Source organism: Lingula anatina, chromosome 1, assembly GCF_051362555.1.
Source record: "Lingula anatina isolate TDL-2025a chromosome 1, LinAna3.0, whole genome shotgun sequence".
In the NCBI taxonomy this organism is placed as follows: Eukaryota; Metazoa; Brachiopoda; class Lingulata; order Lingulida; family Lingulidae; genus Lingula; species Lingula anatina.
In genome coordinates this window covers 18,831,345-18,844,317 of record NC_141767.1, presented here as the reverse complement: position 1 = coordinate 18,844,317, position 12,973 = coordinate 18,831,345, and the positions used below count along the sequence as shown (strand labels likewise).

At 38.0% G+C, this 12,973-nt stretch overlaps 1 protein-coding gene across 3 annotated transcripts; it reads right to left on the bottom strand.

The window, feature by feature from the left end:
- Positions 1-1,298: 1,298 nt before the first annotated feature.
- LOC106168175 (uncharacterized) lies at positions 1,299-12,929 on the bottom strand. 3 transcript variants are annotated; one of them, XM_013547133.3, is made up of 21 exons: positions 12,681-12,929; positions 11,736-11,879; positions 11,432-11,505; positions 11,012-11,145; positions 10,481-10,664; positions 9,960-10,246; positions 9,615-9,791; positions 9,141-9,307; positions 8,748-8,895; positions 8,342-8,497; positions 7,958-8,074; positions 6,470-6,972; positions 6,235-6,327; positions 5,389-5,746; positions 5,044-5,141; positions 4,603-4,748; positions 4,405-4,468; positions 3,464-3,785; positions 2,791-3,198; positions 2,236-2,538; positions 1,299-1,974 (listed from the first exon to the last, which is right to left on the bottom strand). In XM_013547133.3, exons 2-21 carry the CDS (start codon positions 11,871-11,873, stop codon positions 1,700-1,702), a joined length of 4,152 nt encoding a protein of 1,383 aa, XP_013402587.2. In that variant the 5' UTR covers positions 11,874-11,879; positions 12,681-12,929; the 3' UTR covers positions 1,299-1,699. The 3 variants fall into 3 exon arrangements, with proteins under 3 accessions (XP_013402587.2, XP_023933270.2, XP_013402588.2); XM_024077502.2 differs by having other exon boundaries at positions 7,958-8,071; XM_013547134.3 differs by lacking the exon at positions 7,958-8,074.
- Between the last annotated feature and the right edge of the window lie 44 nt (positions 12,930-12,973).

Here is a 12,973-nt window from a genome sequence, read left to right as displayed (position 1 = left end):
TAAGTCTATTGCAGAACTTTACCATATGATGGCAGGTTTTCACAGATACTAAACAGTGTGTACATCTTCAGTGTAAATAGGTATTAAGCAGTATTATGTATATGCAAATAAACAAGACAACACACAAATGACAAAACAAACAAAAACACAGGACATGTAGTAAAGAACACTATTTTTTTTACACCATTCAATCCACACCATCCATCCAACTGTTACTTTCGGACCTAAATTGGCACATATCATCCATCGAGAATCTAACAGAAGCAATATACAGCAAACAAGCTAAATATCCTACTGTCCTATACATTTATGCACTACACAGTTTTCATGCCCATTCAACTCTCTTAAATATGTACACCTGAACAAATCAAATCAAATTGCAAAACAAAAATTAGCCTCTCCTGTTTGCTATGAGTAATTTAAATACACAAAATAATACAAAAGGACAAGACATAAAAGAGACATTTACATGACAGTTTGACATGGAAGTTTTTTTTTACTATTCACACACACACATCTTAGTCTCACATACTCTCCATATATTGATTCTGATCACACATGTTATTAGACAGCTTACTTTTCACTCATTCAGTAACATAGATGCTATGTATTTAGATCATGTACCTCACTTCTGTACAATAACTAGTCCGGAAACTTGTGTACCACAACAATTCTACCATCTTACAGCTAAATACAAAATGCATTATATACAGCTTGCTCGACAGTCATAAACACTGAATCACCAGTATCAATAATGGATTACACTACACAACATGACTAGATTTTAAGATTTGACATGTTATTACATCTCCTGAACATACTAACCAAACCACAACAGTTGCAACTTTATATACTAGGCAGTACAATATACATATTTACAACACTACAAAGTATCCAGGCTAATTTTTCCTCATCTGCAGATTTCCTATGCACTCTTTCTCACTTAATTTTCCAGCTTTTACTCTAAATTCAAAAAATAAATAATCTGTCTTCAAAAAATATTTCATTTGAGTTCTATGCTTATGCTAATACTGATGCATCTGGTAAGCCAGTGAGTAAGCTAACATTCTGAAACTTTCAGAATTGGCCTGCTTTACTCGACACCCATGCAACTCCCAGCACAAATAACAACACTATGACAGGCTGATAAGTGAAACTTCCTAATTGTTTCTCCAAGGAACCTTCACATAACAGTCACTTCAGATTCTTCATAGTACTGTTTAAGGAATACCGCAAAACTTATTGTAAGACTCGATTCCTTTTTTTTTTGTTAATTCCAAAAAATAAATAAATAAACATGATCCTGCTTAGATAATGCCTAAGATTTAAACATGTTTAGAGCAGCAAAGTATTCTTGATTCCTTTCAGTTAGCAGGCATGAATGGTCTCATTTTCTCTGCAACATCTACATTTTCCTCTCCAAAATTAGTTGACGATTCATTTTTAAAAAAATTCAACATTAAGCATGACACACAGGCAGTATTAGTTTCAGTATGGATGTTCATTTATCAAGAAGCAGCCATTTCCTTTTGATCTCTCCTGGTTTGTCTGACATGCCCACTGTTTTTGGACACAACCTACAAAATTCTTTTTATCAGCCACACAACCAATTTCAAAATGTGACTTACAATGAAACGTCTAATCTTGGGGCAGTTTCATACAATGACACCAATACATAACGTATCATCCCATTATCTTCTCAATGTGTTACAGTCTGCTGCCTTCTCTCCAGCTCATCCACAGTCATCACTCTCTGGCCCTGCTGTGGGAGTGGTGGCATCTTGGGGAGCTGCCCAGGGCTGTCAGTGCTGCCAAACAACTTGGCCAAGTTCACACCTATATCTCCACCTGGTCTCTGCTGTTGCTGCTGTTGTTGGTGCTGTTGCATGTTCAGCATGTTTGAGTTGTGCTGTGGGAAGGGGTGGTTGCTGCCATGGATGGCTCGACCGGGAGACATTGGGCCATTGACAACATCTGAAACAAAGCAGGATTCCAAACATATGAATATGAAGACCATTTGTATTTTGCGATGGCTTTATTTGAGAAATATAATTCATTGATGCAGTACTCATTATCCAAAACAGTGATAAGCAGAGATGCTCCACATCTGCCAGTTCTTTTAGTTCAACCAAGTGTTTAGCCGTGCATTAACTGAACAGAAGAAAAAAATTGGAAGAGCCAAAAACCTTTCACTGGATTTCGACTGCTCTCTTCAAGCATAATAATCCACCTCACCTGGTCTATTCTGTTGTGGAATCATAGGTGTGGGAATCTGTGGCTGAGGGGAGTTGTTTCTCCCTACAGCTGCGTTGACAGCAGCACTGACCACAGCCGGGTTGGCAGACATGGGAACACTGTTAGAGAAGCCAGGCCTGGGGGAGGCCACTTTGCCTTGCTGATAGCCTGCAGCTGCTGCTGCTGCCCTGGATGTCTGTGCCTGGATCAGGCTCTCCAGTACTGCCCTCTGTTGGACCTGCTGCAAGGCTGCCAGCTGACTAATCTGAGTCATGTTCAACTGGGCCAACTGTTGCTGCAAACCTGAAGTATTAGAAAGACACGCATATTACATCAATTACCCATCATGCTTTCATTTAATGAAAAAAAAAAATAAAATAATAATGATTTAAGCAATGGGCAAAACATTACATTTATTTAATGTCAATTATTATTAATGTCAAAAAAAGTTTTTTTCAACTTGCACATACATATAATTCACTTTGTAAAGACCTGGATGTATTAAAAGACTATTGAAATTTCTCAGAGAAATATGAAATTGACAAATCTACAAACCTCTTGCTGCTGCCTGATTCAGCCCAGCCTGCTGCATTCTCTGCACCAAAATTTGCTGTGCCTGCTGTGCTGCCACAGCCTGTGCCTGAGCCTGGGCAGCTGTTCTTTGGTTTACTGCAGGAGACCTTCCTGTTATTGGCACAGGGATAGCATTACCAGGAGATACACCACTTGGCATAGAGCGAGGAACACCTGCTGAGTTGGGGCTAACTTGCTGCTGCTGCGGTGATTGTTGTTGTTGCTGCTGCTGCTGTTGCTGCTGTTGTTGTTGTTGGAAATGCTGTTCAATGAGTCTGTTGATATCTTGACTTTGCTGGCCCTGTTGGTTTCCCCTGTTAATCATGTTTAGAATGTGCTGACCAGAGAGCTGCTGCTGTCTACCTGGACTGCTTGGACTAGTTGGGTTGCCTGGAACATCAAAGTAAAAACAAATGTGTTTAAATTTGTTTTCGTATACTCTCGTTTAGATATATATTAGTAATTAAGAGCCATCCCCACTCGGCGATCCAAAAGTTTAATCGTGACTATCAGAATTCAATTATAACACAGTGCAACACAGAGATCAACACTAATTAAATAAACTTTCACTGTTTTTTTTTAACTTTTTGACACCAAAACAAAAAAACTTTCACACTTTGCTGATAATATATAAGATAGCAAATTGTCAATATACCTTTAACAATGGGTCGACCTGGTGCCTGTTGCATCTGTCCTTGATGCAGCATGTTCATCATTCCTTGTCCCACTAGAGGGCGTGGCGGCTGTTTGTTTTGTTCCATAGCTGCCGCTGCCATCAGGTTAGCTATGGGGACAGGTGCTCTTGGAGTCTGAACACTGGACTCTGCCTGGGAAGATGGAATCATCATGGTAGGTGCTGGGCTCTGTTCATTACCAGGCTGACCACCATCTTTGCCCTGTTTCTCTTTCTCTTCTGCTTTATCTTGCACCAGTTTTCTGATCACAGAGGTGGGTGTAAATGCAGCAGAGACTGGTGGCTTAAATTTAAAGGCATAATAACTCTTTGTATGATACCTATATTTCACAATAAAAACCTTGTGAATAACTCATAGAAATATAATATATTCTGTTTTACCACAAAAACAGCAGTTATAGCTTTTATTCTGATATTTGAACTTGTCTTTAGACCACGTAACCTCCATTGATGTCTATACTTTGTTAAAATCTCTTAAGAGATTTTAACAAAAAACCAAACTTTTTAGAAAAAAACCAGGGACTAACTTTGAATGTAAAAATGGATTCATTAACCATTGGTAAGCATGGGAAAATTGTTGTTTACTCCAGGAAAATTCATTTTTTGGCCGAAACAAAGAGTTAATATTGCTTTAAGAGACTGTTTTAAGTACAAAACTGATGTTTCTCCCATAAACATTTGAGTACATGTTACACACATTGCTGGATTGCTAAAAGATCTCATAATTAAAATTTGGCCTGGAAAAAATACAATGGGTAATGACCTGATAACTTATTCAGTTACAGAAGTGATAATTTCCAATATAAAAATCAATATTTATTTGAAGTATGACACATGCAAATATGACTGAAACCACAATATTTGTAACTGCATTTAAACACATGTACAAATTTGTTTTTTACCTTCTGATTCTGTGGTATCATAGGGGAGCCAGCCATACCAGGTGCACCAATAGGAGATTTACCCCTGCAATCAAATCAAAACAATTACATTCAATAACAATATAAATTATTACACAGGATATACAGAAAACATCATTTTAACTAAATATGATAGTCAGCAGTTATCATGTGAATCTCTAGGGACAAAGCTTTATTTACCCTTCAGTATGCTGTTTCTTTAGAAATCTCTCTCTTTGATCCTCCAATTGTTTTTTGAGCAGTGCATTTTGCATTATGGCTTGAGTGTGAGCTGCCAGCTCTTGTGGTGATGGCACACGGGCCAAAGAAGCAGTTGGGGTTGTGCCCTACAAAGGGTAATGTATCACATGTATAACAATTATGACATATGTACAAAATCCATGGCTGAAATAGTCTGGAAGAGTTCAATAAGGTCCCAATACTCCAATTTATTGATTTAAGACAGGTCTCTGGCTCATTCTCTCCCTCTCTCTCTCACACACACAACTATTCTAATATCATTAAAAATCTTCAGAATCTCCTTTCAGTTCTACACACTAAAATTATCTGTGTATCAACATTCCTGTTTAGATGTAATTTTTCAAAAGAATATCCCAGCAGGATGGCACCACATCAGCTCACCTGTACAGTTAGATTCTGACTGAGCACCTGCTGCTGGAACTGTGCTGGATGTATTGGAGATGGGGCTCTAAGGTGCATTGGAGGCTGAGAACCAAACACTGGAAATAAACAAGGCAAAAAACTTTGAAAATAATCCTGTGGTACATTTTTTCCAAAGAGTTCATTTATGACGTATGTTTGACATATTTCCTTCATATACATTGCTGCCCAACTTACCCAATTTTTCTTAATATTCAAGCAGTAAATATTGTTCTGTAGCTGTAAGAAGACATTTACCTCTATGGTTAGATATGCATAAGTGGTAAATCTAAGTCGTGCTTAAAAGAGGACAATTCTGGTACTTACTGACTGGGGATGGTGCCTTAGGAGTCGACTGGCGCTGCTGCTGTTGCAGTGCTGCTTGCTGAGCCAGCTGCTGCACCAGTTGAGGTGGAGATGCCCCACGGGGCTGCTGAGGCTGTGGTGGAGCCCCTGGCTGGGGAGAAGCCCCTTTGGTTATAATGGTAGGGTTTTTCTGAATGAAGTTCCATATGGCATCATGTTGTTGTTTTGCCTGTTGGACCTTCTGTTGAAGGGAGGAGTAGTGAAGTGGAGTGGCTTGCTGTTGTTGCAGGTTCCTCATCTGGTTCTGATGGTGCTGCTGTAATTGCTGCTGTTGCAAGTCTTGCAGCTGCTGGTGCTGCTGCTGTGCCTTCATCAAGTCCTTAAATGACAAAATGGGAGTTGTTTGGTTCAGAAATTAATCTAGGATTACAAACATTATGAAAGGATTTGTACATGGGGAGGATTTCAACATGGAACTGTTGATCAGGATTAGAATTCTTTCATTATATAGAAACAAAAGTGATCTATATAATTTGCTTGACCTCTTTCACCAAGATATTGCTTGAATCACTTTTCAAAATACACAGGCTATGGTTCTTCAAGAGAAAATATTGCTTTAATTAGTAGAAGATTTAGATGTTAAGGCACTGTTAGCATGTTCTCTGTGTAAAAAGTAGGTAGATGTCTTGGTTATGCAGACTAAGTCAAAAACACCTTTTTTCTAGGTGATACCCTCTGTCAAAGCTACAGCTTTAAGAGGCATCACATGAGAGGGTTTCAAATTTCACACAATCCCTGTACACATCTCACTCAACTTTCCAATGAATGTCTTTCACAACAAATGAAAAGAAACCTTTAACATTTTACCTGTATAATTGCATTTTGTTGAGCTTCTTTCTGAGCATGGTCAATGAGTTGTTGGGCTGCAGGTGGAAGGTTGTGTGGTTCTGTCATAACAGCCTGTTGAAGAACAAGATAAACATGTACTACAATAAATAATACACACAACTGTTCTAGGGTTTTTGTTGTTGTTGTTCTATGATTTAGTAAGACAAATGTAAAGTGAATTAGAGATACCTTAAAAACAAAATTCCAAACTTACGTTTGTTGGCATCTTTGGTGTTTCACTCAAAGCCCCATTAGCCTTCATAAGCCCTACCAACTTGTTAAAGGCTGTCATATCGTTGTTATTGGGAGAACCTGTTTGGTTCTTAGGTGTGCGTGTATCCATAGGGGGTAGCATGTTCTCACTGGACATGCCAGGGTGCCCTGGGGTGCCCCTTTGTGGCGGAGTGGGGGTTGGCTGAGCTTTGGCCAACTGAGAAGCAATGAACTGTAGTTGTGGTGAGAAACTCTCTGGTGGTGGCTGCTGTTGTTGCTGGTTGTGATGGTGTTGTTGCTGCTGTTGTTGCTGGTTGTGATGGTGGGTTTGCTGATGCTGTTGTTGCTGGTTGTGATGGTGTGGTTGTTTCTGATTGTGCTGCAGGGGGATGTGGTGCTGGTTCTCTCCTGGCATCTGTCCTGAAGCATTACCACCGCCAAGTACCATCTTCTTCAATCCAGCTTCAAGTTCCTCTGCTGTCATCACTTTTTCCTTGGGTAAACCTGAAATGCATAAACAAGAAATGAGAGGGGTTTGCAGAACCCTTTAAAGATACATGACCCCTTTCATTGAAGACTTAAAAAATACTGCTATCCGTTTTTCAATACCATTCAGACATCCTTTATTACATTCACATGTTCAAGAACAAAACAACCCAGACCAATGACATGTATGCATTCACCAAAAATAAAAAATAATATTCAAATAGTACAGCATCTATCCTTAGTACATCTCAAACTGCTCTGCAGATGGAGGTCCATTACAGTTAATATGTGTATAATGTGTGATGTTATCCATGTGATGGCATCCATCAGTAAACTTATAAGGAGAAAATGAGATTAAGGTTTGTAAATTCTTTGTCAAGATTTACAGAAAGTAATAAAAGTAATTATTGGAACTATGGGTATTATACTGCCCTGATACATAAAACAGACAAAATGCTCATTGTTAGTACAAACAGGAAGGTATAAAGGCAACTGACATTTACATCACCCTTAATTATGTCTGTCACAACTACGTTAATGGTTAGCAAGACACCTACAAAAATTCAGGACTTAGCAGAAACTTCTAATAGTAAGGTCAGAGTAGATATAGAAGTTCTAAAGATTGGAAACCACATATACTGGAAACCAGCCTTGTGTGAAAACAAAAAGTATTGCATAAAATTTTGCATCTTTCACTTGCTTAATACATGGGAAGAAAATCTGTTTCAAAGAGTGATTCAAATGAATAAATCCATACATAGTGTTTTTTAACTAAATCAGCCAGTAAATAAAATTCTAATTGTAGAAAAAATACTTATATTCCAAAAAAAAAGGACCATGCGTTAACTAGCACGGGTGGCTCAAACAAAGGAATTTATTCACCACCACCCAAGCAAATACTGCAGCAACTATATAGATTAGTCAGAGAGACTAATATGCAAGCCCAGCTCTAAGCGATCTACACTACGAAAGCATGGGGAAGGCACTGCCAGGGGGAACTTACTCTGTACACTAGGATGAACAAAGCTAGGACTTAGAGCCTCCGTTTTATTATCACCCATTAAAAGAGCTTTCAAGTTGGTTTCTGCTTCTGTGGTACTGTTATTTCCATGTGACTCTGCTGAAATTTTGGGCAACATGGACATTTATCACCTTATAAACAACTATGCAACAACACAACATGTGAAAAACATTGTCTAGCATAGATGCAAACAAAATTTTCAAAACTTAAAGTGAATAGCTATACACAGAGTACAAATTTGTGCCAATGCTAAAGTGACATACATAAAACAATTAGAAAGCTTAATCATATTTTTTCAATTTCTCTCTTACAACCACCCATCATTTTTTTTTCTCTCATAACCCTGTAAAGAGACCCAGGCTTTACCTTGCAGTCCTCCTCTCTTGGCAGCATGGTGCAGCATCTCTAGGATGTTGGGTTGTTTGGTCTCCTCTGGCCCATGTGAAGGGGCATGGAATGGTACACCATCCAAGGGAGGGGCGGGAGAAACTGTGGGTGGGCTCTTCTGACCACTGATGAGATCTGGGAGAGAAAGTTACCCAAAGTTCTCACTACAGAGCCACACAAGAATCATACATCTAGGGGGTTATAATCTGCTTCAAATTCATGCTAACTCCATTTTTATTTTTAAAAAATCCAAGCCATTTTAACTGTATAATCTATTTTTATCTGTGCACATTTGGCGCCTAAAATAGCATGAAGGGAAGAACTCAGAAACTAGAGTTTGCAAATATAAATTTCTTACTCATTAAAGATCAGCAATCAAACAAACCATTTAAGAAACTGAAATCCCCATCAAGGGATGATCGCCTGCTGTTGCTATTGCTGTTTCCACCACCTTGAGCCTTGGACTGGAACCACTGGGAAAAGCGACTGCCGGAAACCTGGAGAACTTGGTCTGGTTTTGGACTGGTGGACTCCTACAAAAAAGAGAGAATTCAAGTTGTTCAAGTTGATCTTTTTGAAGAAAATGATGAAAGACAATTGAAAATAGAGCAATCCTACTAAACATGTTATCATGAAACTAACTACTTAGTTCCAACTCCAGTAAGAACCATTTTTCAAATTTCAGAAGATTACAATCAATTTTTGACAGGTCATAATGGCAAATAGATTGTTCCAAAATGTACATGAAACTAGTGTTGGAAACAACATTTTTACATACCTGCACTTCTAGATTAGACTTGAAGAACTCGTTGATATCAAACTCTGGCACAGCGTTCTCTGTGGCAGATGGGACGGCCTTCTCTGGTTCAGACTGAGGAGATGGTTCGGGTGAACTAGATTCCTGGGTCTCTAAGCTACCATTCCTGTCCTGGACATTCACGGTTGCTGTTAAAATGTGGATGAATAATAAACAATGTGATGTAACTTGCAAGACAATTCAGAAAATAAACATTCTTTGCAAATAACGGTGTGTCATGTGCTGTAAAACAACACTGAAATTTAGACTTTTTCAGTAATTGGTGGTAGACAAAAATACAAGAACAACATATCTACTCCTTTCAATAGAAAATACACATCACAGATTTTTGGCTATACAAGGATACGTGCCAAAGATGACACATATTGATCCAGGTTCATTTAACATTAAAAACTGCTTTGCAAACCCCCAAAATTGATTTAAAATATCACTTACTCAAATTTTTCGGTCCATCAACATTCTTCTCTTCTTCATCTGGTGCCTTTTCATCATCATCATCAGAAGTCCTATCAAACCCATGGAGTTCAATTGTGTCAGACTGACTGATAGGACCCTCTGTGAACCACTCCGGTTGCTCAGGCTGTTCGTTGTAACGGAAACTTCTTGCACGATCTGTGACAATAACATGACAGTTATACAAATTATCAATAATATATATATATAGGTTATTAATAGGTTTCACATGTATTTCGCTTTACTTTAATTATCTTTACGGAAATATCCCATCCAGTTAAAGACAAGAGATACCTAAAGCAAAAGAATAGCCTATCTTATACTTACTGTATCTCCTGTCTGGATCATCATAACTTCCACTATCTCTCCTGAAGCGTTCAAATCTTCTGTCATCTCGATCACGATCTCTGTCGAAACGGGAATCTCTGCTATCTCTACTGTCTCTCAGGTTCCTACCATCTCGAAGATCCCTACTGTCACGAATGTCCCGGCTATCTCGAATATCTCTACTGAACCTGAATTCTCTTCTATCCCTGTCATGGTCATATTCTCTGTCCCGCTCTCGGTCAAGTTGGATGCGACCACTTCCTATTCGCCTCTGGTCATTTCTAGGTCTAAATAGAGAGAAAATTTTAGAAAAGACACCCAAATACACTTAAATTTATAATTCCTGACCACATACTCGCATAACAAAATCAAACGAAAATGGGGGATTCATTCCTAACGAATTCATACCATTAACTTAAATCTAAAGTAAAAAAAAAATGTCATTTTTGAAAAATATGCCACTTGATGATTACAAAGCACATTTCTAGGTGCATTTCTTTATCTCAGTTTTAAAGAAGTACCTTTCTCTGTCCCGATCCAAATCCCTGTCTCTCTCCCTGTCTCTGTAGTCCACACTGAGTTGTCTTTGAGGCACAGATGGAGATGGTGACGATGTCTGAGTCACATGGCATCCTGTTAAGAAGCTACGCCTCTGAGGACTCAATACAATACCACTGTCTTCTTGCTTTACTCTTTCCTTGGGATCTAGAACAATTAAGTGGTATTAACATTGTTAATTTTACTTTCTATGTTACTCTGAACCCTCCAGCATGCAGGTTGTAAAAAAAAAATTTAAGACAGGTTTACATTGCAAGTGACAACTGTGAAGTGAAGAATCGGTTTTCAACTTTTCATTCAACTAGTGAAGCCACATATATTCTTAACAAAACATGGCACTAGAAGAAAGGTTTCTTTAAAAATATAATCATATTTTGAAATGGCCATTTTTATCAATGAAATTTGAATACACTGATAACAGATTAAGGAGAAATTTACTACAGCTCTTGTCAGATACTTGGATAGGAGTTCCAAGATTAACAAAAGGTTCTTACCAGCAGGTCTCTTCAGTGAATCACGGTCAATATCAGCTGGACGTTTTCTTCTATCTCCCAATGTCAATGGAGAGTTGCCTCGGGAACCTCCAAATGACTTGAACCACTTTTCTGGATCCCAGTATCCCTCTGGCCTACAATAACATAGAACACTTACTAAGGATCTCTTACTGTACCTTCTGTGAGACATATCAGTCCTAGAGACAGCATTGATATCAGCTTATTCTATTCAAAATTATGGGTTTGGGTGGGAAATGTACAACTTCCCTTTGTATGTATGACAAATAATGCACTACTACCCCCTAGTCTGATGCCTGTTATCGCATATATCAGGCATTATTTAGTACATAATTACACTAGCAAAACAAGTTTAAAATTTTAAAAATAATATTATGATAACTTAATAAAATGAAGACTTACCCGTCATATTCTTTGTTGAGACAGGTTGGCCTGATGTTTGCTGCACTGCTATCAGCAATTTTCAGTAGAACATCCTACAAAGAGAAACCCGTTATCTACAAATATTCTGAGATCGTCAACAATTCAGTTTTACTAAAATGTGTGCCCTTTGGTGTATGTACTTTTCATGTCCAACTGAATTTGTTACATGACTGGAATAAAATATGTATTATCTATAGTAGAGTTCAGTGCAAGTAATAACTAATGAGAACATTTAATCAAGCTTATTCAAGGTTCATATTGAGTTAATTTTCTAACAACTCACCCGAGAATATTGATGTTCTGGCAAATTAACAGTAGGTGATCCCTCTTTGGAACTATGTTCCGATTTCGATTGGTTTTCATTTTCTTTGTTACCTTCTAAATCACTCAGAGCGACATCTATCTCGGATTTCTTGTCCATTCCTTTCTAATAAGATAAAAAATAATTGGCTATTATATAGAAAGAAGAGGCAGCATAAAAGACAATTATTTGAAAAGATCATACATTAAATTAATACAACTTAATTTGACAAAAACGCCATCTTCCTCTACAAATTTTTGCAGAAAATGTTGAAAAGAATTGTCCTTTAGTGTAATACACATCCAGATCCCATCTTCTCACTGGCAGTGAACACATTTCCAATGGAAAGAAGTATTAAGTTGGGTAATCCTGATATAATTTTAAAAACAAGTTGTCAAATTGCACGTTTTACAAAATGGCAGAAAGGGCTTTTAAAAGTAGGCATCTGTATTCACCATTTGCCATTTTAATATTTATGGCTATCATAACTCAAACTGCACAGTGTGACTGCATATAATTACGTGATAACCAACTGCTAGCTGTACTCTGCTACAGTGTCATTCTACCATCTCCTACTCGTCCCAATAAAATACTGCAGACACCTGCACCATACTTACATATACGGGTAAATGAGTTTTTCCAAAAACAAAGGTTTCTTTACATAACTTCAGGATATGACAAATGACACACAGTCTATGGTTGACACATTTCCGTGTATGACTGTTAGAAGATGTGGAAATAATACTCTCGAACATCCCAAACTAAGCTATAACTGCTTTCAAAAGGAAGCAAAATTAACTATGCAAACATGCACTAATTAGTAACCAATACCTTATTCACCATATCGGAACTCAAAATTACTAGCCCAACTGTCCATTTAATTAAATAAAGGTAAAAGTCAAAGATCCCAAAATCAAAACAATGTACCTCCACGTTGCTGCTTTTGCGGAGAAGATACTACAATTTCGTGGACCAGTTTTGCTTAAGTCAGACTGTCACTCAACACGTATTGTTTCTCCCCGTTTCGGTAGCTTTTCTATGTAGTATCTGTAGCAATTATAACGATGTACTATGAAGCATACTGTTATTAATTCAAGTTTTTCAAACGCCTCCGAAACACTGCAAGCCTTTTGGAAAATGTCGCCTGGGCACAAAGTCCCGGATGCACACCTGCGCATTTGACTTTGACCTTCGACCTGCCAAAAAATAAAAGCTTAATT